The 27645-nt window shown below is 36.7% G+C and overlaps 1 protein-coding gene across 1 annotated transcript; it reads left to right on the plus strand.

The window, feature by feature from the left end:
- LOC143661752 (sulfotransferase 1C3-like) lies at window positions 1–27645 on the plus strand. The gene is given in 9 exon segments (XM_077135127.1): window positions 1–557; window positions 2683–2882; window positions 20425–20553; window positions 21202–21299; window positions 23285–23411; window positions 25605–25699; window positions 25909–26089; window positions 27403–27432; window positions 27435–27645. Coding segments are annotated over 8 exon segments (807 nt in total). The 5' UTR covers window positions 1–557; window positions 2683–2812; the 3' UTR covers window positions 27512–27645.

A 27645-nucleotide genomic window follows, 5' to 3' on the forward strand; every position in this document is an offset into this window, starting at 1 on the left:
CTCAGTGCTTGGAAAGACTATGTATCTGTGAGTTTTATTCTCAATCTAAGTCTAAGACCTTCTTTGGTTCTTGTGCCATTTTGAGGGATGGGTTAACAGAATTTGATGATGTATTGGATTTAAATGAACAAAAAAAAGGAGTCCGAATGACTCCAAATTTGTTGGCATGAGTACAAGTGAAAGTACGAGGTTGATACTTATCAACATGGAAAAGATGCAAAGGAATAGGTGAAGCAGGGCATGGAAATCAGTAGTTTGGATTTAACTATGTTAAACTTGAAATGCCTATTGCACATTCAAATAGTTTCCAAACAGGTGATTGAATATAAGAATCTGGATTTCAGTAGATAGAAGATATTTAGTACTGAATACCTAGTCACTTAAATGTTTAAAGATCAGGAAGGAGAAATTAGCAAAAAAAAAAAAAACAAAACTAAGAAGGAATGGCTGAGGAATGGGCATTAAAGCAGAAGAGAATGTTGCCCAAAAATCCAACTAAGCATAAATTTCAAGAAGAAAAGTGAGATCATCTCTGCCAAATACTGATGATACTACAGGTAAAGTAATAGTCATTAGCTTGTCATTAGAAATTGTTGGGTGAAGTCATAGACAAACTACCAGATTGGTGAGGATAGAATTTCTACAAAACATATTATATATATTTATTATTAAACTAAAATGAAACTAGAGTAAAAGTTCATCACCATGAATAATAATTATTCTCTAGATATCCAGTGAAGTTAAGAAACAAGGTCATAAGACACATTAAGCAGTTTGATGTTTCTTTTAAACTACACATTCGTTTTTGTTAGTTAAAAGTAGCTGGCAGGCCATGGTGGCTCAGCAGGTAACAGTGCTTGCCCGCCATGCCCGAGGACCCAGGTTCGATTCCCAGTGCCTGCCGATATAAAAAAAAAAAAGAAAAAAAAAAGTAGCTGGCTAAATCATTGGTTTTACAAAGTAAAAGGCATATAATTTTTTTTTCTTTTAATCATAATTCTTATAGCTATTTAGTCTTGAATCTATATTCAAATGGACTAATGCTTATCAACCCTTGTCCTTTCACCAGGGAGTCACCACACCCAACTTCAATGTGATTCATCTCTTACTGGCTAGATTTGATCATCAGATTTGTTTGTTTATTTGAGAAAGACCAGAGGATGAATTTCCTGAATTTTTATATGGTTCATCATTTTTGTTTGTTTCCTTATATTTGCAATGCAAGGAAACTATGTATAATATTCTTCAGCTGTACTTTCTTTTAAGTTTTGTAGACATTGCTCCATTGTCTTCTGGCACCAGGTATTGGATGAGAAAACCTATAAGCAGCCTAATTTCTCCTCTTCATAAAAGACTTGCTTTTCCTTGCTGGATCTACATAGGGTTTGTTCTTTATTTTTGACATTTGGTAACTTTATCAAGTTATTTCTTGGAATTGTTCATATCTGGCTCCTCCTATACTCTTCTCCAGACAATGCTATAGCCAGATCGAACAGTTTTTTTCCTTGAGCACTTGCCACATTTCCTGAGTAGAACCTACTTCCTCTTTCTCCCTCATCTGGATAAAACATATTCATTCTTCAAGTTTCACCCCAAATATCACTTCCTTCAGCAAAACTTCCATGACCCCATTCCCAGCCCTCACTTGATTTGCAATCTAGCTTTAAGCTTTGCTAACACATTGGATTTTAACCATTATGATATTCCTCTCACTTTATGTAATCATTTTAGTATTATTGTATAATTTAATATGTTATTTAGGATTTCTATGTTTGCATTTTTAAATGAAATTATGCTGATTTGGGAGCAAAATCTACCAGCCTTCTAAAAGGAGTCGTTACTATTTTTCAAATTGTTGAAACTTTATGAAATCAAGATTAACTGTTTCTTGATATTTAAGTATAACTCAACTATAAAATCATCAGACCTGGGGATTTTAAGGTGAAATCGTAATAAGAAGAAGAAATTAAGTCTTTGAAAATCATATAAATGTCCTTTAAAATCTTCAACTGTTCTCAGTTATAATATTATTGGAATTAAAACTAATATTGTCATTCTGAGTTTGTTGCATATGCACTGCAGGAAAAGCAAATGAGTGATTAAGCTAGAGTTATTAAAATCCATAACTTTTGGCATGAGAGTAAAATGTTACTACTATAAAACTGAGGGGGTTAAATTAAGCCCTGTAGTTATGGACTTGAAATGGCAGCATGAGTGTGAACTCCATGTATTTCTTATCATATTCTGAACTATGACCACTGGAAAGGCATATTTTTTTGAAGATTTACTCTAGAAACTACAACAAGAAAATCAATTCTAGAATGTCTTCAGAACCACTGCTTTGAATTTGCTTCCGATAACAGCCACATTTTTATATTATATTATAATTATACAAGATAACATTTTGAAAATTATGAGTCAATATATAATTATGAGAAATTAATATAATTTTAGCTACTAATACAAGAGGTAATATGGTTGGTAAGAACATGGATTTGGAAACAATTTGGGGTAATTTCCCTACTTTATGGGGTTGTTGTGAAGATTGAACTAAATAATATATAACATATCTTGTTAGTATTTTATAGGTTAGCTTTCATTAATTTATATTATCCCAATTAGCAGCAATAATTAAGATGTTAACCCTACCTATAAGCTATAACATATGTTTATTCTAAATAGGGTTGAAGATATCAATCTCAAATTCCCAGTGGCGCAGATTGAAAAGAATGCTCATAGTACGGAAAAGAAATCATTAGAATTCAGTATACTGGAAGTGGATGAGATCCGTTTGCCACTATTATCCAAAGAAATGTGGGATAAAATCTGTAATTTTCAAGCCAGGTCTGATGATCTTATTCTGGCAACTTTCCCGAAGTCAGGTAAGTATACAAAAACATAAAACTGTTCAAGATTAGAAATGAAACAACCAGGTACAATGTATTGATCAGTGAAGCATGATTGGCATTTTGGGTGGACCGATTATTTTGTAGACCTGAACTTAGTATTGCAGTATATTTAGCATCTCTGGTCCCTACAGCACAAATTATCAATATGTTTCTCATCAATGACCAGAAACACATTTCTAAATGCCTTGAATGTGGGGCTGATAATGTCTTCATTTGAGAACCAATAAGTTGAAATAGGTTTAGCTTTCCTTTCAACATACATCTTCATCCAGGGTAGCCTTCCCTTTAAAAGGTGCCATGCTCCAGATACTGCTCCATCATTCCAGCTACTCAAACATGGACTGTCAAACCCCCAAAGTTCATGAATTATGCCAACCAAGAACTTTCTATTCTGTCCCAACTAACGCTAATGCAAAAGAAACACAAAGATTTGACCCTAATTTTAAAATGACCTGAATTTCTAACTCTGTCTTCTGTAAAGTCCTAGAAACAAAAACATCCCAATGAGCATACCTAATGCCAAGGATTTGTTTTTCAAATACCAATTCTTGACCAAAGGGAACTTTGGATTTTGGAGAATAGTTGATCCCAGTCCTGGGCAGGGAATGCAAAAGGTGAGTCTGCTTTACTGGAAAGGAAGCAAATGTCCAAAAACTAATGAGTGTATTCAAAAAAAAAAAAAAACCACAAGGATCAGCTTAAAGGAGATCATATTGGCCAAGCCTGTGAGCATTCAAAAGAATAATATCTACAACTGACAGGTAAGAGTTTTTGAAATACCTACTTCCAGCTCTCATGGAGGGATTAGATTGGAGTTTCTCTCTAACCATAAGCAACTAGAAGGCTGGACAAAATATATGGCACAACTGTTATTAGACATTGAACAAAAATTGTCCCAGCTTCAATCTGGAGATACTTTCTGGACAAAGATGACAGCTTGGAGAACTTAAGGAAAACATGACAGTCTCACTGAGTTGAGAAACCAGATATAGGTGTTCTGGGAGGCTGAGATGGCTGGAATGTGCAGGGCAGAGTAACACAAAGAAGGAAACTGCACAAAGAAAGAGCTCCAGATATCTGTATAACTGACTCCTTGAGTCTATTGCTGAATAGTAAACTGCACTAGTATAGAGAAAAACTCTGTGGTGTCAGGCATGGAACTACTGGAAATTTGTCAGCCAAATAATTCCCCGAGATCATATTGGGTTGAGAGACTTTTGTGTTACAGCCAGCCTATCGTTGGCCCCAATGACTTTCGTCCTCTGGTGTCACGCCTGTGGTTATCTTATGTTATATGCCCAAAGGGATTTTGAAAATGTAATTAAAGTTACTAATTAGCTGACTTTAAGACAGGAAGACTATCCTGGTTGAGTAGGCCCAAATGGAATCACATGAGCCCTAAAAAGCAGAAGAGGTATTCAAGAAATATGGAAGAGAAGAAAGTCAGAGAGATTCAAAGGACAAGAAAGATTCAATGCATGATTGTTAGGTTGGAGAACAGAGCCATGTAGCAAGGAAATGAGTTCATCAGTCCTACAACCACCAGGAACTAAATTCTGATGACAACTAGTAAGTCTGGAAGAGGACCTTGAACCCCTGTGAGAAGGCCCCTAGATATCTTGACTTTAGCCTCGTGAGACCCTAATTAGAGAATCCAGCCACTCCTTGCCTGAATTCTGACCCACACTAACTGTGAGATACAAGCAAATATTGTTTTAAGCCATTAAGTCTGTGCTTATTCGTTATAGCAGTGCTAGACAGAGCTGCAAAATACATAAAGCAAAAACTTGCAAATTGAAAGAAGAAATAGATACAGTGACAGTTATAGTTAAAGATATCAATATTCCTCACTCAGTACTTCATAGAGCTACTGACAAGACAAGAAATCAGTGAGGCTAGAGAAGAATTTCACAATATTATCAACTAAATTGGATTAATTGGTAATCTTAAAACACTACAAAAAAACGACTGGAATCCACATTCTTTTCAAATGAACATGGAACACTAAAGACATAGACTATAAGATGGACTTCAACAAATTCTCAAATAAACCTGAAAGTATTGAAATTATATAGAACATGCTCTTGACCAAAATGAAATTACATTAGAGAGCAATGGAAAAAAGATATTTGGAAATCCACAAATATATGGAAATTAACACTATTTTAAATAGCATATTGCTCCAAGGGAAATTAGAAAATACTGTGAGTTAAATAATAATAAAAGTCCAGAATATCAAAACTTTGAGATTCAGCTAAGCCGTGCTTAGAGAGAAATATTTTTACATATGCTTTTACTTTTTTAAATTATGAAACATAACATACTTACAAAAAAGCAATAAATTTCAAATATATTTTAACAAGTAGTTATAGGACAGATTTTAAAGTTTGGTATGGGTTATAGTTCCATGATTTTTCATTCTTTTTTTCTAGCTTGCCTTCTAGGAGACCAAGAGAAATATCAGGGATCCAAGATGGCGTCTTAGTAAGGTACATGCGTCTTAGTTCCTCTGACTCCAAATCAACTAATAGGTGAACAGAAACAGTACAGAACAGCTCCCAGGGCTACAGCAGGGAATGGACACACAGCATAACCCAGTCTGGGCTGGTTAGTCTGACTGCGAAACTCGGCTGCGGTGAGTGAGATCCCCGAGCGGCGGGCGATTTCCCGAGCAGCCGCAGCTGCGGCGGTCCGAGCTAATCCCTCCCTCCTTCCCGGGCTGGCTGAGAGACTCAGAGAGACAAGCTTCCCAGCCAAGGCGGCCGGCGCCACACTTTTGCGGGCGGCTTCGAGTCTCGGCTTCGAGTCCACAGCTACGAGTCTCGGATCAGAGGGCTATCCAAAGTCTGGGCTGGCAAGTCTGACTGCGACTCTTGGCTGCGGCGATACCCCCGAGCAGCGCGTGATTTGCCGAGCAGCCGCAGCTGCGGCGGTCCGAGCTAATCCCTCCCTCCTTCCCGGGCCGGCTGAGATTATCGGAGAAGCAAGTTTCCCAAGCCGAGGCAGGCGGTGCCCTTCTTCTGCGGGCGGCTTCGAGTCTCGGCTTTGAGTCCGCGGCTACGAATCTCAGATCAGAGGGCTATCCAAAGTCTGGGCTGGCTAGACTGACTGCGAGACTCGGCTGCGGTGAGACCCCCGAGCGGCGCGTGATTTCCCGATCAGCGGCAGCTGCGGTGGTCCGAGCTACTCCCTCCCTCCTTTCCGGGCCGGCTGAGAGTATTGGAGAAGCAAGTTTCCCAAGCCGAGGCACGCGGCACCCCTCTTTTGTGGGCGGCTTCGAGTCTCTGCTTCGAGTCCGCGGATACGAGTCTCGGATAGGAGGGCTATCCAAGCAGCGGTAGCCCCCCCCCCACGGGAGGCTTCCTGGTCCGGTGGGGAATCCCCCAGGCCCGCTGCGACCCGCAACCAGTCACAGGGTCCCCTCAAGCCGAGGCAGCTGACGCCCCCACCACGTGCGGCCCCTGAACCAACGGAGAGAATTGGATCCGAAATCCCCAGGCCACGGAGATCGGTGACTGGGGGAGACCCATTCCAAACACTTGAGACAAACGTGTGCCACGTGCGCCACATACTGGGCAAGATAAGAAAAACAGATCCCAGAGATTTCACAGAAAAATATTACAACCTTGCTGGGTCCAACACCAAGAGAAATCTGAATAAATGCCCAGACGCCAGCAGCAGAAGATAACTGTCCACGCTCAAAAGATTGAGAATATGGCTCAGTCAAAGGAACAAACCAATAGCTCAAATGAGACACAAGAGCCGAGACAACTAATGCTGAATATACGAACAGAAATGGAAAACCTCTTCAAAAATGAAATCGATAAATTGAGGGAGGACATGAAGAGGACATGGGCTGAACATAAAGAAGAAATAGAAAAACTGAAAAAACAAATCACAGAACTTATGGAAGTGAAGGATAAAGTAGCAAACATAGAAAAAATAATGGATAGCTACAATGATAGATTTAAAGAGACAGAAGATAGAATTAGTGATTTGGAGGATGGAACATCTGAATTCCAAAAAGAAACAGAAACTATAGGGAAAAGAATGGAAAAATTTGAACAGGGTATCAGGGAACTCAAGGACAATATGAACCGCACAAATATACGTGTTGTGGGTGTCCCAGAAGGAGAAGAGAAGGGAAAAGGAGGAGAAAAACTAATGGAAGAAATTATCACTGAAAATTTCCCAACTCTTATGAAAGACCTAAAATTACAGATCCAAGAAGTGCAGCGCACCCCAAAGAGATTAGACCCAAATAGGCGTTCTCCAAGACACTTACTAGTTAGAATGTCAGAGGTCAAAGAGAAAGAGAAGATCTTGAAAGCAGCAAGAGAAAAACAATCCATTACATACAAGGGAAACCGAATAAGACTTTGTGTAGATTTCTCAGCAGAAACCATGGAAGCTAGAAGACAGTGGGATGATATATTTAAAATACTAAAAGAGAAAAACTGCCAACCAAGACTCCTATATCCAGCAAAATTATCCTTCAAAAATGAGGGAGAAATTAAAACATTCTCAGACAAAAAGTCACTGAAAGAATTTGTGACCAAGAGACCAGCTCTGCAAGAAATACTAAAGGGAGCACTAGAGTCAGATACAAAAAGACAGAAGAGAGAGATATGGAAAAGAGTGTAGAAAGAAGGAAAATCAGATATGATACATATAATACAAAAGGCAAAATGTTAGAGGAAAATATTATCCAAACAGTAATAACACTAAATGTCAATGGACTGAATTCCCCAATCAAAAGACATAGATTGGCAGAATGGATTAAAAAACAGGATCCTTCTATATGCTGTCTACAGGAAACACATCTTAGACCCAAAGATAAACATAGGTTGAAAGTGAAAGGTTGGGAAAAGATATTTCATGCAAATAACAACCAGAAAAGAGCAGGAGTGGCTATACTAATATCCAACAAGTTAGACTTCAAATGTAAAACAGTTAAAAGAGACAAAGAAGGACACTATATACTAATAAAAGGAACAATTAAACAAGAAGACATAACAATCATAAATATTTACGCACCGAATCAGAATGCCCCAAAATAAGTGAGGAATATACTGCAAACACTGAAAAGGGAAATAGACTCATATACCATAATAGTTGGAGACTTCAACTCACCACTCTCATCAATGGACAGAACATCTAGACAGAGGATCAACAAAGAAATAGAGAATCTGAATATTACTATAAATGAACTAGACTTAATAGACATTTATAGGACATTACATCCCACAACAGCAGGATACACCTTTTTCTCAAGTGCTCATGGATCATTCTCAAAGATAGACCATATGCTGGGTCACAAAGCAAGTCTCAACAAATTTAAAAAGATTGAAATCTTACACAACACTTTCTCGGACCATAAAGGAATGATGTTGGAAATCAATAATAGGCAGAGTGCCAGAAAATTCACAAATACGTGGAGGCTCAACAACACACTCCTAAACAACGACTGGGTCAAAGAAGAAATTGCTAGAGAAATTAGCAAATACCTCGAGGCGAACGAAAATGAAAACACAACATATCAAAACTTATGGGACGCAGCAAAGGCAGTGCTAAGAGGGAAATTTATTGCTCTAAATGCCTATATCAGAAAAGAAGAAAAGGCAAAAATTCAGGAATTAACTATCCATTTGGAGGAACTGGAGAAAGAACAGCAAGCTAACCCCAAAGCAAGCAAAAGGAAAGAAATAACAAAGATTAGAGCACAAATAAATGAAATTGAAAACATGAAAACAATAGAGAAAATCAATAAGGCCAGAAGTTGGTTCTATGAGAAAATCAATAAGATTGATGGGCCCTTAGCAAGATTGACAAAAAGAAGAAGAGAGAGGATGCAAATAAATAAGATCAGAAATGGAAGAGGAGACATAACTACTGACCTCACAGAAATAAAGGAGGTAATAACAGGATACTATGAACAACTTTACGCTAATAAATACAACAATTTAGAGGAAATGGACGGGTTCCTGGAAAGACATGAACAAACAACTTTGACTCAAGAAGACATAGATGACCTCAACAAACCAATCACAAGTAAAGAAATTGAAGCAGTCATTCAAAAGCTTCCTAAAAAGAAAAGTCCAGGACCAGACGGCTTCACATGTGAATTCTATCAAACATTCCAGAAAGAATTAGTACCAACTCTCCTCAAACTCTTCAAAAAAATCGAAGTGGAGGGAAAACTACCTAATTCATTCTATGACGCCAACATTACCCTCATACCAAAACCAGGCAAAGATATTACAAGAAAAGAAAACTACAGGCCGATCTCTCTAATGAATATAGATGCAAAAATCCTCAATAAAATTCTAGCAAATCGTATCCAACAACACATTAAAAGAATTATTCATCATGACCAAGTAGGATTCATCCCAGGTATGCAAGGATGGTTCAACATAAGAAAATCAATTAATGTAATACACCATATCAACAAATCAAAGCAGAAAAATCACATGATCATCTCAATTGATGCAGAGAAGGCATTTGACAAGATTCAACATCCTTTCCTGTTGAAAACACTTCAAAGGATAGGAATACAAGGGAACTTCCTTAAAATGATAGAGGGAATATATGAAAAACCCACAGCTAATATCATCCTTAATGGGGAAAAATTGAAAACGTTCCCCCTAAGATCAGGAACAAGACAAGGATGTCCCCTATCACCACTGTTATTCAACATTGTGTTGGAGGTTCTAGCCAGAGCAATTAGACAAGAAAAAGAAATACAAGGCATCAAAATTGGAAAGGAAGAAGTAAAACTATCACTGTTTGCAGATGATATGATAATATACGTCGAAAACCCGGAAAAATCCACAACAAAACTACTAGAGCTAATAAATGAGTACAGCAAAGTAGCAGGTTACAAGATCAACATTCAAAAATCTGTAGCATTTCTATACACTAGCAATGAACAAGCGGAGGGGGAAATCAAGAAACGAATCCCATTTACAATTGCAACTAAAAGAATAAAATACCTAGGAATAAATCTAACTAAAGAGACAAAAAGCCTATATAAAGAAAACTACAAAAAACTGCTAAAAGAAATCACAGAAGACCTAAACAGATGGAAGGGCATACCGTGTTCATGGATTGGAAGACTAAATATAGTTAAGATGTCAATCCTACCTAAATTGATTTACAGATTCAATGCAATACCAATCAAAATCCCAACAACTTATTTTTCAGAAATAGAAAAACCAATAAGCAAATTTATCTGGAAGGGCAGGGTGCCCCGAATTGCTAAAAACATCTTGAGGAAAAAAAACGAAGCTGGAGGTCTTGCACTGCCTGACTTTAAGGCATATTATGAAGCCACAGTGGTCAAAACAGCATGGCATTGTACATAAAGATAGATATATCGACCAATGGAATCGAATAGAGTGCTCAGATATAGACCCTCTCATCTATGGACATTTGATCTTTGATAAGGCAGTCAAGTCAACTCACCTGGGACAGAACAGTCTCTTCAATAAATGGTGCCTAGAGAACTGGATATCCATATGCAAAAGAATGAAAGAAGACCCATATCTCACACCCTACACAAAAGTTAACTCAAAATGGATCAAAGATCTAAACATCAGGTCGAAGACCATAGAACAGTTAGAGGAAAATGTCGGGAGATATCTTATGAATCTTACAATTGGAGGCGGTTTTATGGACCTTACACCTAAAGCAAGAGCACTGAAGAAGGAAATAAATAAATGGGAACTCCTCAAAATTAAACACTTTTGTGCATCAAAGAACTTCATCAAGAAAGTAGAAAGACAGCCTACACAATGGGAATCAATATTTGGAAACGACATATCAGATAAAGGTCTAGTATCCAGAATTTATAATGAAATTGTTCAACTCAACAACAAAAAGATAGCCAACCCAATTACAAAATGGGAAAAAGACTTGAATAGACACCTCTCAGAGGAGGAAATACAAATGGCCAAAAGACACATGAAGAGATGCTCAATGTCCCTGGCCATTAGAGAAATGCAAATCAAAACCACAATGAGATATCATCTCACACCCACCAGAATGGCCATTATCAACAAAACAGAAAATGACAAGTGCTGGAGAGGATGTGGTGAAAGAGGCACACTTATCCACTGTTGGTGGGAATGCCAAATGGTGCAACCACTGTGGAAAACAGTTTGGCGGTTCCTCAAAAAGCTGAATATAGAATTGCCATACGACCCAGCAATACCATTGCTGGGAATCTACTCAAAGGAATTAAGGGCAAAAACTCAAACAGACATTTGCACACCAATGTTTATAGCAGCGTTATTTACAATTGCAAAGAGATGGAAACAGCCAAAATGTCCATCAACAGACGAGTGGCTAAACAAACTGTGGTATATACATACGATGGAATATTATGCAGCTTTAAGGCAGGATAAACTTATGAAGCATGTAATAACATGGATGGACCTAGAGAACATTATGCTGAGTGAGTCTAGCCAAAAACTAAAAGACAAATACTGTATGGTCCCAATGATGTGAATCGACACTCGAGAATAAACTTGGAATATGTCATTGGTAACAGAGTTCAGCAGGAGTTAGAAACAGGGTAAGATAATGGGTAATTGGAGCTGATGGAATACAGACTGTGCAATAGGACTAGATACAAAAACTCAAAAATGGACAGCACAATAATACCTAATTGTAAAGTAATCATGTTAAAATACTGAACGAAGCTGCATCCGAGCGATAGGTTCTTGTTTTGTTTTGTTTTGTTTGTTTTGTTCTTATTATTATTACTTTTATTTTTTTTTCTCTATATTAACATTCTATATTTTTTTCTGTTATACTGCTAGTTCTTCTAAACCAATGCAAATGTACTAAGAAACGATGATCATGCATCTATGTGATGATGTTAAGAATTACTGATTGCATATGTAGAATGGTATGATGTCTAAAAAAAAAAAAATGGTCAGCACAATACTGCCTAACTGTAATGTAATTATGTTGGAACGCTGAATGAAGCTGCATCTGATCTATAGTTTTTTTTTGTTTTTTTTTTCTTTCTCTGATATATTTTTGTACTTTTTATTTTTATTTGTGTTTTCTCTGTGTTATCACTTTATTTCTTTTTCTGTTGTCGTGCTATTTCTTTCTCTAAATCGATGCATATGTACTGAGAAATGATGACCATACACCTATGTGATGATATTAAGAATTACTGATTGCATATGTAGAATGGATTGATTTCTAATGTTGTGTTAGTTAATTTTTTTAATTAATAAAAAAAAAAGAGAAATATCAATACAATGATTCAGCAGTCATAGTCATTTGTTAAATCCTATCTCCTCTGTATTACTTCTCCTCTTTTTTTTGTGAAAAATGGCATGTATACAAAAAAGCAATACATTTCAAAGTATATCACAACAATCAGTTGTAGAGCAGAACGGATTTCAAAGTTTGGTATGGGTTGCAATTCCATAATTTCAGGTCTTGACTTCTAGCTGCTCTAAGGTACTGGAGACTAAAAGAAATATCAATGTAATGATTCTGCAATCATACTCATTTGTTAAACCCCACCTTCTCTGTATAACTCTACCATCACCTGTGATCTTTCTCCCATTTTTTAGGGGTATCTGGGCTATGCCCATTCTAACTTTTTCATGATGAAGGGGGCTGTCAATAATATGGGATGGGGGATGGAACTTGTTGGTTTTCTGGAGAGGCTGGCCCCTCTGCATATTTTTCCTTATTTCTCAATTGTATGTGTTTGTATGTTTATATACGTGTGTAGATACATGAAAGAACTAAAATAAATGATCTAAGCTACCAACATAAGAAGTTCAGAAAAGTAGAGGAAATTAAATCCAAATTAGGAATGTCCTCTACCTAATAAGGGACATCTACGAAAAATCCACACCTAAAATAATCTGATGAAGGACTGAATGCTTTATTTTTTTAAATTTATTTATTAATTTTAAAAAAATCAACAAACGAAATAAAAATTAACATAGATAATCAGTAATTCACAATATCATCACTTAGTTGCATATTCATCATTTCTTAGAACATTTGCATCCATTCAGAAAAAGAAATAAAAAGACAATAGAAAAAGAAATAAAACAAAAACAGAATTAAAAAATTATACCTACCATACCCCTTACCCCTCGCTTTCACTGATCACTAGCATTTCAAATTAAATTTATTTTAACATTTGTTCCCCCTATTATTTATTTTTATTCCATATATTCTACTCGTCTGTTGACAAGGTAGATAAAAGGAGCATCAGACACAAGATTTTCACAATCACACAGTCACATTGTGAAAGCTATATCATTATTCAATCATCTTCAAGAAACATGGCTACTGGAACACAGCTCCATTTTCAGGCAGTTCCCTCTAGCCTCTCCCTTACATCTTGAATAACAAGGTGATATCTACCCAATGCATAAGAATAACCTCTAGGATAACCTCTCAACACTGTTTGGAAACTCTCAGCCATTGACATTTTGTCTCATTTCCCTCTTGCCCCTTTTGGTTGAGAAGGTTTTCTCAATCCCTTGATGCTCAATTTCAGCTCATTCTAGGATTTTTCTCAATCCCTTGATGCTGAGTCTCAGCTCTTTCTAGGATTTCTGTCCCACATTGCCTGGAAGGTTCACACCCCTGGGAGTCATTTCCCACGTAGACAGGGGGAGGGTGGTGAGATTGCTTGTTGTGTTGGCTGTGAATCCTTTATTTTTAAGATCAGAAACAAGGTAAGATGCTGGCTTTTACCACTTCTATTTGACAATTTAATGAAGATTCCAGCTAGTGCAACAAGGCAAGAAAAATAAATAAAAGGTCCACAGATTGGGGAAAAAAGTAAATTTTTTTTCAACAGAAAGCATAACAATGTATGTGGAAAATACTAAAAGAAATTAAACAGATAACTATTAGACCTAATACATTTAGTGAGGTCACAGGATAAACATTCAATATACAAAAAATCTATATTTAAATATCCTAGCGACAAAAAAATTGGAAAATGAAACTTTCCAAATGCCATTTACAATAAATAGCATAGAAAAAAAGAAGATAAAATACTTCATGGGCCATGGTGGCTCAGCAGGTAAGAATGCTTGCCTGCCATGCCCAAGGACCCGGGTTCGATTCCTGGTGCCTGCCCATGTAAAAAAAAAACTTCAGAATAAACTAACAAAGACATGCAAATATGGTGAAAACTACTGGAGAGATTTTTAAAGACCTAAATAATGGGGAGGCTTACCATTTCTCTAGATCATAAGATTCAATATTGCTAAGATATCAGTTCTTCTAAAATTGATCTCTATCAATGTGATCCCAATCGCAAATTGACAAATGAATTCTAAGATACATGAAAATAAAATTTTCACTGGAAAACCAAAATATATTTTGATGAAGAAAAACAGAGTTGAAGGAATTACATTATCCTATTTCAAGGCTTTCTGTTCAATTTCAGCAATCAAAACAACGTGGTGTTGGCATAAATAAAGACAGAGGATTGACCCTTACCTCATTAACTTACACAAAAAAAAACCAGCATGAAATGGATCAGAGGCTTAAACTTCAAAGCTAAATCTATAAAATGCTAGAAGTACATTTAGTAGAAAATCTTCGAAACTTAGGTTTAGGCAAACAATTTTTTGATAAAATACAGAAAGCACTAACCATAAAAAAAAAAAAAACTAATAAATTGAATGTCACCAAAGTTGAAATTTTTCTTCTAAAGACTCCACTAAGAAAATATAAATGATAAATGACACACTGACTAAGAACATATTCACAATACATAAAATGCCCATATCTAACAAAAATAAAGATCTCTTACAACGCAACAGGAAAGCAATGTAATTTTTAAAAGTAGGCAAAGGGCATGAAAATATACCTCATCAAGAAAGCTATACTAATGACCAATAAATACAGAAAATGATGTTCAATATTATTCAACATGAGAAAAAATACAATAAAAATTAAAATTTAATTTAATTAAAAATTAAAACCACAATAAAATATTGCTACCATGCAGGAGACCCAGATTCAATTCCCAGTCCATGCACTTCCCAAAAAAAAAAAAAAAAAAATACAAACAAACAGAAATTCAACAAATGGTGGTGCAATAATGGAATACTCTCACATGGAAAAATAATGAAATGTGACCCCGCCATACAGCATACTATATACACACACACACATACACACCACTACACACCTATTAGAATAGCTATAAGACTAAAAATACCAACGTTGGTGAGGAGGTGGAGCAAATGGAGCTGCTGATTTTTCAAAAAGTTTGGCAGTTTCTTAATAGTTAAATAAGCAACCATTTAACATATAACCCAGAAATTCCACTCCTAGGTATTACTCAAGAAATATAAAAACCTATGTTCACCTAAAATCTTATATATAAATGATCATAGGAGGTTTTCTCAAAATTGCCCCAAACTGGAAGCAATCCAAATGTCCATCAACATGAATGAAAAGAGAAATTGTAGCATATCCAAAAAACTGAGTAGTTCTCAGCAATATAAAGGAACAAACTACAGATGCACACAGTGTGGATGAATCTCAGACACATTACATTGTGTAAAAAAAGCCAGACACAAAAGAGTACAGTTCTATTTACATGAAACTCTAGAGTATACAAAACTAGTTTAGAGTGACAGGAAATATGTTAGCGACTGCCTAAGGCAACAGGTAGAGAAGGGCATGAATGCTTGTCAATAGACACAAATCTTTGTATTTTGACTGTGACAATGTTTCTGCCAAAACATGTATTTGTTAACATTCAAATTATTCATTTTAAATAGGTTCATTTTATTCTAAAGTAATTTATCTCACAATGAAGCTGATTTTGAAACACCCATGATTCCATCTTGAAGGTGAAAGAAAGAAAAACATTTATCCTCTTATTCTGAAATGGGCAATTAACAAAAAATTCAAAGGAGTTATACTTCCTCACCAGTTTAGAAGAGAAAGTTCTTCTTTACTTAAGATCCATCTAATAAATACGAGAAGAAATGATGGGATTAGAAAATAAGCAATTTGCAACCCACAATAATAACGAATTCAGGCATGCTCATCAACGCATCCTAAAATCACTAAATAAAAATTGGGAAAGCAGTATATTCACATGGTGCCACAGCATCAACGTACAGTTTAATTCCTATCTGTAGGTGGAAAGAGATACCTTTACAATGGTAGATCTGGTAGTCACTTACCTAACCAAATGATCAAACCAAATAACCTTAATAGTGGGAAGTCTAACATAATGTTCTCTTGGCATGATGTAAAACGAAGTTTAAAAACATCACTTGAGAAATCTTCTACCCAAAAAATACTTTTGCTTGAACCTAATCAAGACCAAATTTCCAGTCTACAGAAAATGCAGGGAATAGAGGAACAAATTAAACCCACCATGAGGAAACAATCAGATAAATTCTGAATGTGAAGCATACTAAAATCTGGGTGATAGTTTCAAAAATCAATGCCATAAAAAAGAAAAAAAGGGGGGGGGAATAAAATGAAGCTGAAAAGAACTTCCGGAGAAGATGGCGGCTTAGTAAGACGCGCGGGTCTTAGTTCCTCCTCCAGAAAAGCAACTAAAGAAACAGAAACGATACGAAACAGCTCCCAGAGTCACGACAGAGACCAAAAGGACAGCGTACCCCATTCTGGAACAGCTGAACGGGCAGGGAGAATCTGCTGCGGTGAGATACCCAAGGGGCGCGCGTTTTCCCGGCCGGGGCAGCTGGCGACTCGGGTCCCCTCCATGCACGTGGCTCCCCGGTCTGACTGGGAACGTTGGATAGCGGGGTCCTCCCGTCACGCTTGGCGTTTCGGGCCAGCTGGGCAATTAGGACCGGCACTCTCCCAAGCCGCGGCGGCCAGCGACCCCCACCTCCACGCGCGGTTTCCCGGGCCAACTGCGGTGCAGACAGACAAGCGCCACGAGCGCCACCTACTGGGCAGGAAAAGAAAAACAGAGCCCAGAGATTTCACAGAAAAACCTTTCAACCAGCTGCGTAACACACCCAGGGAAATCTGATCAAATGCCCAGACACCAGCAGAAAATAATGGATGACGCTCGGAAAACTGAAGATATGGCCCAGTCAAAGGAACAAACCAATAGTTCAAATGAGATACAGGAGCTGAAACAACTAATGCTGAATATACAAACAGAAATGGAAAAATTCTTCAAAAACCAAATCAATAAATTGAGGGAGGACATGAAGAAGACATGGGCTGAACAAAAAGAAGAAATAGAAAATCTGAAAAAACAAATCACAGAACTTATGGGAGTGAAGGACAAAGAAGAAAAAATGGAAAAAACAATAGATACCTACAATGGTAGATCTAAAGAGGCAGAAGCTACAATTAGTGAACTGGAGGATGGAACATCTGAATTTCAAAAAGAAACAGAAACTATAGGGAAAAGAATGGAAAAATTTGAGCAGGGGATCAGGGAACTGAATGACAATATGAAGCGCACAAATATACGTGTTGTGGGTGTCCCAGAAGGAGAAGAGAAGGGAAAAGGAGGAGAAAAACTAATGGAAGAAATTATCACTGAAAATTTCCCAACTCTTATGAAAGACCTAAATTTACAGATCCAAGAAGTGCAGCGCACCCCAAAGAGAATAGACCCAAATAGGCGTTCTCCAAGACACTTACTAGTTAGAATGTCAGAGGTCAAAGAGAAAGAGAGGATCTTGAAAGCAGCAAGAGAAAAACAATCTGTCACATACAAGGGAAACCCAATAAGACTATGTGTAGATTTCTCAGCAGAAACCATGGAAGCTAGAAGACAGTGGGATGATATATTTAAATTACTAAAAGAGAAAAACTGCCAACCAAGACTCCTATATCCAGCAAAATTGTCCTTCAAAAATGAAGGAGAAATTAAAACATTTATAGACAAAAAGTCACTGAGAGAATTTGTGACCAAGAGACCAGCTCTGCAAGAAATACTAAAGGGAGCACTAGAGTCAGATACGAAAAGACAGAAGAGAGAGGTATGGAGTAAAGTGTAGAAAGAAGGAAAATCAGATATGATATATATAATACAAAAGCCAAAATGGTAGAGGAAAATATTATCCAAACAGTAATAATACTAAAAGTTAATGAACTGAATTTCCCAATCAAAAGACATAGAATGGCAGAATGGATTACGACCCAGCAATACCACTGCTAAGTATCTACTCAAGGGACTTAAGGGCAAAGACACAGACGGACATTTGCACACCAGTGTTTATAGCAGCATTATCTACAATTGCAAAGAGATGGAAACAGCCAAAATGTTCATCAACAGACGAGTGGCTAAACAAACTGTGGTATATACATACGATGGAATATTATGCAGCTTTAAGACAGACTAAACTTATGAAGCATGTAATAACATGGATGGACCTAGAGAACATTATGCTGAGTGAGTCTAGCCCAAAACTAAAGGACAAATACTGTAAGGTCCCACTGATGTGAACCGACATTTGAGAATCAGCTTGGAATATATCATTGGTAACAGAGACCAGCAGGAGTTAGAAACAGGGTAAGATAATGGGTAATTGGAGCTGAAGGGATACAGACTGTGCAACAGGACTAGATACAAAAACTCAAAAATGGACAGCACAATAATACCTAAGTGTAATGTAATTATGTTGGAACACTGAATGAAGCTGCACCTGAAATATGGTTTTTTGTTTGTTTGTTTGTGTGTTTGTATCTTTTGTTTTTGTTTTTTTTCTTTTTCCTTTATATATATATATATTATTAGTATTATTATTTTAATTCTCTTCTCTATATTAACATTCTATATTTTTTCTGCTGTTTTGCTAGTTCTTTTCCTAAATCGATGCAAATGTACTAAGAAATGATGATCATACATCTATGTGATGATACTAAGAATTACTGAGTGCATTTGTAGAATGGAATGATTTCTAAATGTTGTGTTAATTTCTTTTCTTTTTTTTGATTAATAAAAAAATTTAAAAAAAAAAACTGCAAAAAAAAAAAAAAAGACAGGATAGAATAGATGTAAAGATAGACAAGTGGATAAAAATCTATGACAGACAGGACTAGATGCAAAAACTCAAAAATGGACAGCACAATAATACCTAATTGTAAAGTAATCATGTTAAAACACTGAATGAAGCTGCATCTGAGCTATAGGTTTTTTTGTTTTGTTCTGTTTTGTTTTGTTTTTACTATTATTACTTTTATTTTTTTCTCTATATTAACATTCTATATCTTTTTCGGTTGTGTTGCTAGTTCTTCTAAACCGATGCAAATGTATTAAGAAATGATGATCATGCATCTATGTGATGATGTTAAGAATTACTGATTGCATATGTAGAATGGTATGATTTCTAAATGTTGGTTTAATTTCTTTTTTTCCGTTAATTAAAAAAAAAGAGAAGGGGTAATTGGAGCTGAAGGGATACAGACTGTGCAACAGGACTGGATATAAAAACTCAGAAATGGACAGCACAATACTACCTAATTGTAATGCAATTATGTTAAAACATTGAATGAAGCTGCATGTGAGGTATAGGTTTTTTTCTCTCTATTATCGTTTTAATTCTTATTCTGTTGTCTTTTTATTTCTTTTTCTAAATCGATGCAAATGTACTAAGAAATGATGAATATGCAACTATGTGATGATATTAAGAATTACTGATTGTACATGTAGAATGGAATGATTTCTAAATGTTTTCTTAATTTTTTTTAATTAATAATAAAAAAAAATCTATAAAAAAAAAAAAAATGAAGCTGAAAAACTAAAATAACTTCAAAATAAATGCAGTGCATGAACCTTAATTGAAAAAGACATATGGGCGGGCCACGGTGGCTCAGCAGGCAAGAATGCTTGCCTGCCATGCCAGAGGACCTGGGTTTGATTCCTGGTGCCTGCCCATGCAAAAAAAAGAAAAAAGAAAAAGACATATGACATTGTGAGGAAATTGGAGAAAATTTAATATAGACTGATAATTTTATGATAATAAGGAAAGATTACAAGTCAGAAGTAACAAGAAACATACAGGAAACATAACAGGAGAATGTCATTTGTGGGAAGATGCACGCTATAGTATTTAGGCATGAATTATTATGATATTAGCAACTTATTCTCAAAGGGTAGAGTAAAACTAGACAGATTGGTAGATTGCTAGATAGATTGTAGATCAATTGATCAATCAATCAATAGATTAGCTAGATAATAGTCAATATAGCAAAATTATTTAATTTGAAAATATTTTGAGTGCTCTTTCTGTTACTTTTCGAAGTTTCTCTACGTTTAAAGTTTTTCATAATGAAAGTTGAAAGAGTCAAAGTCCTACTAGGAAGAACTTTTGTAATGCTCTTAAATTTAACAAGGAGGGCTAATGCAACAAAGTTTTCCTTTCTGCCTCCACAATATTAATGTAATTTTAAAGTGCTCTCCTGTTGCTTCCTGTCTTTATTCAAAATATATAGTCAGTTACTTAACATCAAAGACATTTGACTCAAATTAAAGAACTACTTCTAATGTTTGCAGGGACAACCTGGATGCAGGAAATTTTAGACATGATTCGAAATGATGGGGATATAGCAAAGTGCAAACGAGCTGCCTCTTTAGAAAGACACCCTTTCATTGAAGTAGCATTTCCCCATAAAGAAAAAACTGGTAAGTAATAATCAACATCATAGTAAACGCTTTGGCTGCAAGTCACTGAAATAATGTCCAGTGCCTTGGAAAGGAGATTCAGTGGAAGAAGGAGTGAGCCTGTGTGTTACTCGAGGACTGCCTGAGCCTGGGTCAAGAAGTCAAATCCCTCTCTGTTTTTAGTTAGTGACCGCTAGCTTCCCAAGAGGTTCTTCTTTCTATTTGTTTTCTTTCTCCTTCCCAATGAGCAGATGGTGACAAACCTCCTCCCTTTTTTCTACTTCCTGTATTTGGGTCATGGAAAGGCCAGACATTAGCGTTAAGCTACCGTAAAAGGATTAAAAGGATGGGAACGATTCCTGAAGAAAAAGGATGAGGGAAGAGGGGAGAGGAGGAATAAGGTCCCCTCCCCCCTCCACAGTAAATCATGGACATTCACAGAATTAATTAAGGGAATTAAAGAACTTTCCCAAGAGTTCAAATTAAAAAAAAAAAAGAAAGAAAGAAAAGCTGACTGGAAGAATAGGAAGGAAGCAGTCTTTCACATTTTCATGTGAATATACAGCTATAATCTCCAAGGGAGGAAAAAAATGAAATAAATCACTCTTTAGACTAATGCACATTTTGTAAGTGTGACAGCAAAACTAAAAAATGTGAACTGTTTTTTAGATTTGGAGGAAGCTCTTGAAATGCCCTCACCACGAATGCTAAAAACTCACCTTCCTGTACACCTCATACCACCATCTATCTGGAAACAAAACTGTAAGGTAAAAAGAGCTGGCTTTTCAAACTACTCTTAGCCTTGTGATATATATTATTTAACTGAAGACATTTTTCAAAAGGATATATCTGTTATTTTTCTTAGACTTTAAGCTCTTAAAATTAAAGATTACATAAATGTGGAATGTTTGGACATCCATGTTTTTGAATCTCTTGTTTTCTCTGATCCCAATTCCTTGGTCACATTTTCCAAAGCAGAGTCTGTTATATTTAAACTAAGTGAGTACAAAGGAGAGCTGGGATAGAAGGAAGAAAGAATATTTCATGTGCAAACACATTTCTAAATAGAATGTGTTTTTGCTTTGCTCTGCTAAATAGTAAGAGGATATTTTTCTGGCCTCAGAAACAAATGTGCAAAATCTGCTTCTTTCTAAGGCTTCCATACTTGCATAATCTACCCAACTGACAAATGTAAAAAACCATCATTACCTCTTTCACCTTCATATCTGATTTCACACAAAGTCCAGTTAGCATCTTTCTTATCTGCCCAATATGCATTACAACCATCTGTTCTCTTGCCTCCCAACTTCTCTGCCTTCCTTGTCTTGCCACTTCCAAGCCCTCCTCATTACAGCCAGTGATCTTTCTAAAACACAAATCTGATTAAGGCATTTCCCTACTTTAAACCTTTATAAAGACAGATTGAAGATCAAGTCCAAATTCCCCATATGACTTTTCAAGGCCTTGAATTCGACTTTGCCTCATCTCCAGTCCAATTTCTTCACACTTGCTACAATCATCCCAAAAGCATTCCAGGTCCTTGAGCACACAGTGCTTTCCCACACCCTGTATCTTTCCATATGCTGTTTCTTCTGACTCAAGAATCCTTCCCCATTCATCTTTACCTGGTTAATTTCTATTTATTCTTCAGATTGCCATATAAATCACATCTGACAACTCATGGCTGGATGAGTTTTACATATACACAAAGGCATAAGTGTAGTGTTTTTGTCCCTTTGTTGTATTCAATGCATTATTGTAATTTTTCTTTTTGTTCTTGCCTCTCTGATAGACTAGAAAGCTCTGATAGAGTTCTTTGAAACAAAAGACTAGGTTATGCCCTATTTTGTGCTCTCAATAATGTGTGGCACAGAGTGGGGTGGGGAGGGGTGCATACCAAATATTGGTTGAATTGATGATCATTGATTAGGCAATCCTCATCAATTGATTGCCATGCTGGTCTCCTCATTTTATCTGAATTTACAGAGAGAAACCAAAAGCAATCTAACTATTGAAAAAAAATGTATCAGTAAAACCACTCTAACTTTTGAGAAATGCCATTCGAGATAATCATCATAAGCATCTCATGGGTATACCAAGGCATTATACCTGCAAGGAAGGAAGCTCTGGACTCAGTCCTAATTTCTGAGTTCCATGCCTGATTCTACCATGTACTAACCATGTATGAGTGCAGAAGTCACTCAAATTCTCTAAATCTCAGTCACTTTATCAATTAAAGGAAGATAGAACTCCTTTCTCTGCCCAATCCTAACATTTAGGGGAGTCATAAAAGATGGTCCTTATAAACAGGCCTTCTCATTCCCCTATCTTATCTCAATTTTGAAGCTGGAAAATTTCTACTTACATTTACAGCTGAGATTCACCATTTCATGGCTCCTTTTCTGGATGCCCAGGAATGCTCTGTCTCTTCTACCTATTATGAGCACTTAGCATATTATATTTCAATCATTATTTAAAGTATTGTCCTAAAATTATGTTCCTTTTCCTATATAAGATATTACCACTCTATCAACAAAGGCACTCTCATTCATCCTTGCATCCCTCACATCCATTAGTCAGGAAGTCAAAGAAGGGGCTCAATTTGATTATTTAATATTTTTAACTAATGTCAATAAAATGTATTAAAATATTGTATACTTACAACATGTATTTTTCTTTGTATCGGAAAACTCTTCTACAATATCCAATTTTTTTCTTTCTCTGGATTCTTTCTCTTTCTCCTTGATTTTAGATTATCTATGTGGCCAGAAATGCCAAGGATTGCCTGGTATCTTACTTCCACTTTCACAGGATGACCTCATTATTGCCAGACCCAAAGAGCTTAGAGGAATTCTTTGAGAATTTCATGTCTGGGAAAGGTGAGTAGAAACTGATTTTTTGATAGGCTATTTTTCAGGAGGTTCTGACAATAAGAAGAACCTCTAGAATTCTAGTAGAATATGGTACCAAATGCCATTCTGAGCTACCAGGTCTTCTCTTCTCCCACAGTGGACTTGGGAAGCTGGGTAGAAGAGATTCTTTTCAAACCTGAATAGAAATGTAAATGAAGTGATGTGAGGTGTAAGTGTGGCAAGGGTGAAATTCCCCAAATCCTGGATTTGTACTTCCAAATCTCAACTTTAAGAATAAGGAGAGGAAACAGTTCATATAGAAAGCCCTGGGGCAATGGAGTGGTAATGAGATGACTCTGTGTTAGTTTTGGTCTAACAGTGTTCAGAGGCTGCAGGCGCCACTGTGTATAGATACAAAACTGGTGTTTTGCACAACCACGGATAGTGCCATTTCCATACACCTCAATGTTAATGGCACCCTCTGCAACTGGTATCTATCTATGGCTGTTCAATAACTAGGGTGATCTTAGACTTCTCAGGCAGAATCTTCAAATTCGAACTAGCACTTATGGCACCGTGTCCTCAGTCCTAATGAGATCACATCTGGATAGCTTAGGATAGCAGTGAACCCTTTAGGGCCACAACTTTCAAGAAAGCAATTGACCAGAAGTCAAATCAGACCAGTAAGGACCTCACAAATCTTAACAGAAGAAGAACAGTGAGAAAATAGAAGAGAGTAGAGGTTTATGGAAATTGCTTGAGGATAGAGAGCTTTAATAATGAAAGATTTTAATATTTCATTGTAGCTGAAGTGGGCAGAATTCAGACAAATGGATGAGAGTTCCATGGTGTCTATTGCATATCCTGAATATCTCTCAAATAATTAGAGCTTCAATAATGAAATGACTGCTTTGTGATGTTGAGAGCTCCCAGTCCTTGGGCAATATGACTGTCCCTGAGCAAGCATCCAACAAAGTATTGGGAAAAATGACTGACTTCAAGTAGGAATTAGGACCAGATGGCCCTTAACAGCTCAACCAGTCCTAAGAGCAATTAGAGACAGCTGAGACAAAAAAGACATTCCAAAAAAATCAGGATAACGATATTTCAGAGCCCCTACTAACAACCTGACCAGCATTATTCTCTCCAGAAAAGCAAAAGATCAAAATGAAATGACGTCTTCAACACAAATTGGATAAAAGCAGAAATCCCTGGAAAAGCCAATTAAAAATAATCCACCAAGCATGTTGCTCAAGTGAATCAAAGGAGTTAATTCTGTTGGAACAATTTCTCTAGAAACAAATGAGATGAAAGAGGAGAGACAGATGACCACCAAAAAATTACAAATCTAGGCAGAACTCCACCTGAATGAACTTCACAATATTTGCATAAAGAATTTTTGAAAGTAGGCAGGGGAGGAGGAAGTATGGGGAGAAAAAGGAACCAAGGCTTTTTAATGATTCCACTCAAGTCCTATATATATATATGGTAAAAGTCAGCTAAAATATACATCTCTGCTCATGTCAATTCCAAAGAGAAATTTTACCCACTTGCCTATTTGGTCTGTGTACCTTTCACCACTGGACAATTTTTTTTTTTAATCATCCTTCAGATGATGCTTCATGTCCACTTTATCCAATGAGTAAACACTCAATATAGAGCACTACTGCTTCTATAACTACTGGCCAGACTAAAATCAGGAAGATTCAAGTGTCTAACAGGGACACTAAAACATCACTGGAATGAATTGAAAATATGATACTGGCTAATTCAGGTTCCCACACATTTCTTTAACACCTGGTTAAAAGGCAATTGATCCCACTTTTACCAAGTATACAAAATCCTTAAATGGAAATTAAAATTGACACTGGTACATCTCTGCTGCACATCTTGTTATTTGCACTTACAAAGTGCACAGCACAGCTATGGGGTAAGACCAGAAGGTCTCTAGCCCTTAGACTAAGCTGCCCGGGTCAGTAACTGAACAGGAAATTAAGTGTTGTTTAATCACCTAATGGTTTAAGGTGAGTCCCAAAAAGTGTTCTATGTAGGCAAAGTCATATATAATAAATACATGTTATAAATCTCTTTTTTAAATTGTAAAGATGGCTACAGCTGAATAAAAGTTATGGAAGACAATTTCAAATGGATAATAACTTATTTTCCTGCTTTGGGATTGGTCCCTGTATTGAAAACAAATGGTGCTCTTAACTCTCGCAGTGCTTTATGGCTTCTGGTATGACCACGTGAAAGGATGGTGGGCTGCAAAGGACAAGCACTGCATCCTCTACCTCTTCTATGAAGATATAAATGATGTAAGTGAGGGGAAATTTTAGGTGTGTTTGTGTTTAGAATAAAAATTTTTGAAAGGCAAGTGATTCTGAAGGGTTGTTGTTTCAGAATCCAGGAAAGATCACTGGCAATTATATCTTATGCAATAAGCTGTCTTTTAAATTGGGCAGTTTAAGAGTGTCCCTTTTTTTTTTTATTATATGAAAATGATATCATTTTCCTCTATGGTCAGAATCCAAAACGTGAGATCCACAAGCTGCTGGAATTCTTGGAGAAAACTTTATCAGAGGAAATTATAAATAATATCATCTACCATACCTCATTTGATGTGATGAAGGAAAATCCTATGGCCAACCAAACTTCTGCACCTTCCTACATATTTGATCACACCATCTCAAAATTCTTGAGGAAAGGTCAGCAGTGTCTCTTTTATTTAATTCAATCCTAAAATACATTCTGTCCTCTAAGTCAAAATAATTTTGAACTTAACTTTCAGTCAAACTGAAAATCACTACTTCTTTCTCTCTGCCTGCTTGGTGAAATTCTAGGACTGACATTTTTAAACTTGAACGTGCATCAGAAGAATCACCTGGAGGATTGTTAAAACACGGGTTGCTGGACCCTACCTTCAGAGGTTCTGAATGATTAGCTCTTTCTAGCAAGTTCCCAGGTGATGCTGAAGCTGCTGGTCACTCTAAGAACCACAGTCCCATGAAAATATGAAAATCCAACTTAAGCATGTTCTTCTCTCTGAAGTCTTATGTATCTTCTGAGCAGCCTATATAATTTCTCCTCTGGTTCACCACTGTGCTGGTTCAGAACTCTAGTTTATCACTTAGTTTTTTTAGCATTTATATGTTCTCATTGTCTGTCTCCATAGATTAACTATGGATTGCCCAGAAGAGAGGATTACATCCGGCTTTGTTTCACTAGTACCTAGCACAGTAACTCATGCAACATAGGAACTCAATAAATGCCTGTTGAGTGAGTGAATGAATGAATGAATGTATGAGTGAATGAATGAGACATTATTTCTGTCCTCAAGAAATTAACATCTAGATAGGAAAATAGATGCAAAAGTTAATTATAAGAGAGTGAATTGGGGACTACACTAGTGGGTCCCACACTAATGGGTCCCAAATACTGCTTCACTTGATTGAATCAAAGTCACCTGAGAATCTTTAAAAACAGCCCCTCTCATTTAATGTATTGGTTCTGGGTTATAACCTAAAATTCTACATTATTATCAAGTACTTTGGGTTAATCTGCTGTACAGGAAATTGGGGTGTGGGGAAGTAGGAAACCACTGGAAATAAAGTATAGGGAACATTTAGATAAAAGTTTAATTCATTGATTAATTACTTCTGCATTGGCTGGACAGCCAAGGTACGACAGCTAGCAGAAGATCACTATTACATAAATATAACATGTGAAGAAGGAAGTGTCTTTTATATTATTTCGCCCACAGGAAACATTTTGTCAAATAAGGTAACTCATAAGACTTTTCACCATCCCTGACAAATGGCATAGTAACCAGTTGTGAATTCTGTGTTAGGTGGCACCATGACCCAATAGTGGACAGGAATTGGAAAAAAATATAGCCCAGGCAGAGCACCTGTATGGAATTTAAAACAGAAAGCATGAGTCCCCAGGTATGATGTGCCATGTGGTTGGAAGTGCAGGCTGAGTGATGATCCATCCCAGACCTTTCTTTGTTGTCCTTCAGGGATGCCTGGCGACTGGAAAAACCATTTTACGTGGCCATGAATGAGAAGTTTGATGAGCATTATAAGAAGAAGATGGAAGGGACCACATTGACCTTCCACACAGGGTGAAAAAAGTGGGGGGGAGAACAACTATGTCAAAAACCCTGCCTTATATTACATTGGGCAGGGAGCTGTAGACTGAATCTAAAGTTTATAAGCATTTAGTGTCTCCCCCCCCCCCCGAGGCTATTCTGGTAAAACAC

This window comes from Tamandua tetradactyla, chromosome 17 (genome assembly GCF_023851605.1).
Source record: "Tamandua tetradactyla isolate mTamTet1 chromosome 17, mTamTet1.pri, whole genome shotgun sequence".
In the NCBI taxonomy this organism is placed as follows: domain Eukaryota; kingdom Metazoa; phylum Chordata; class Mammalia; order Pilosa; family Myrmecophagidae; genus Tamandua; species Tamandua tetradactyla.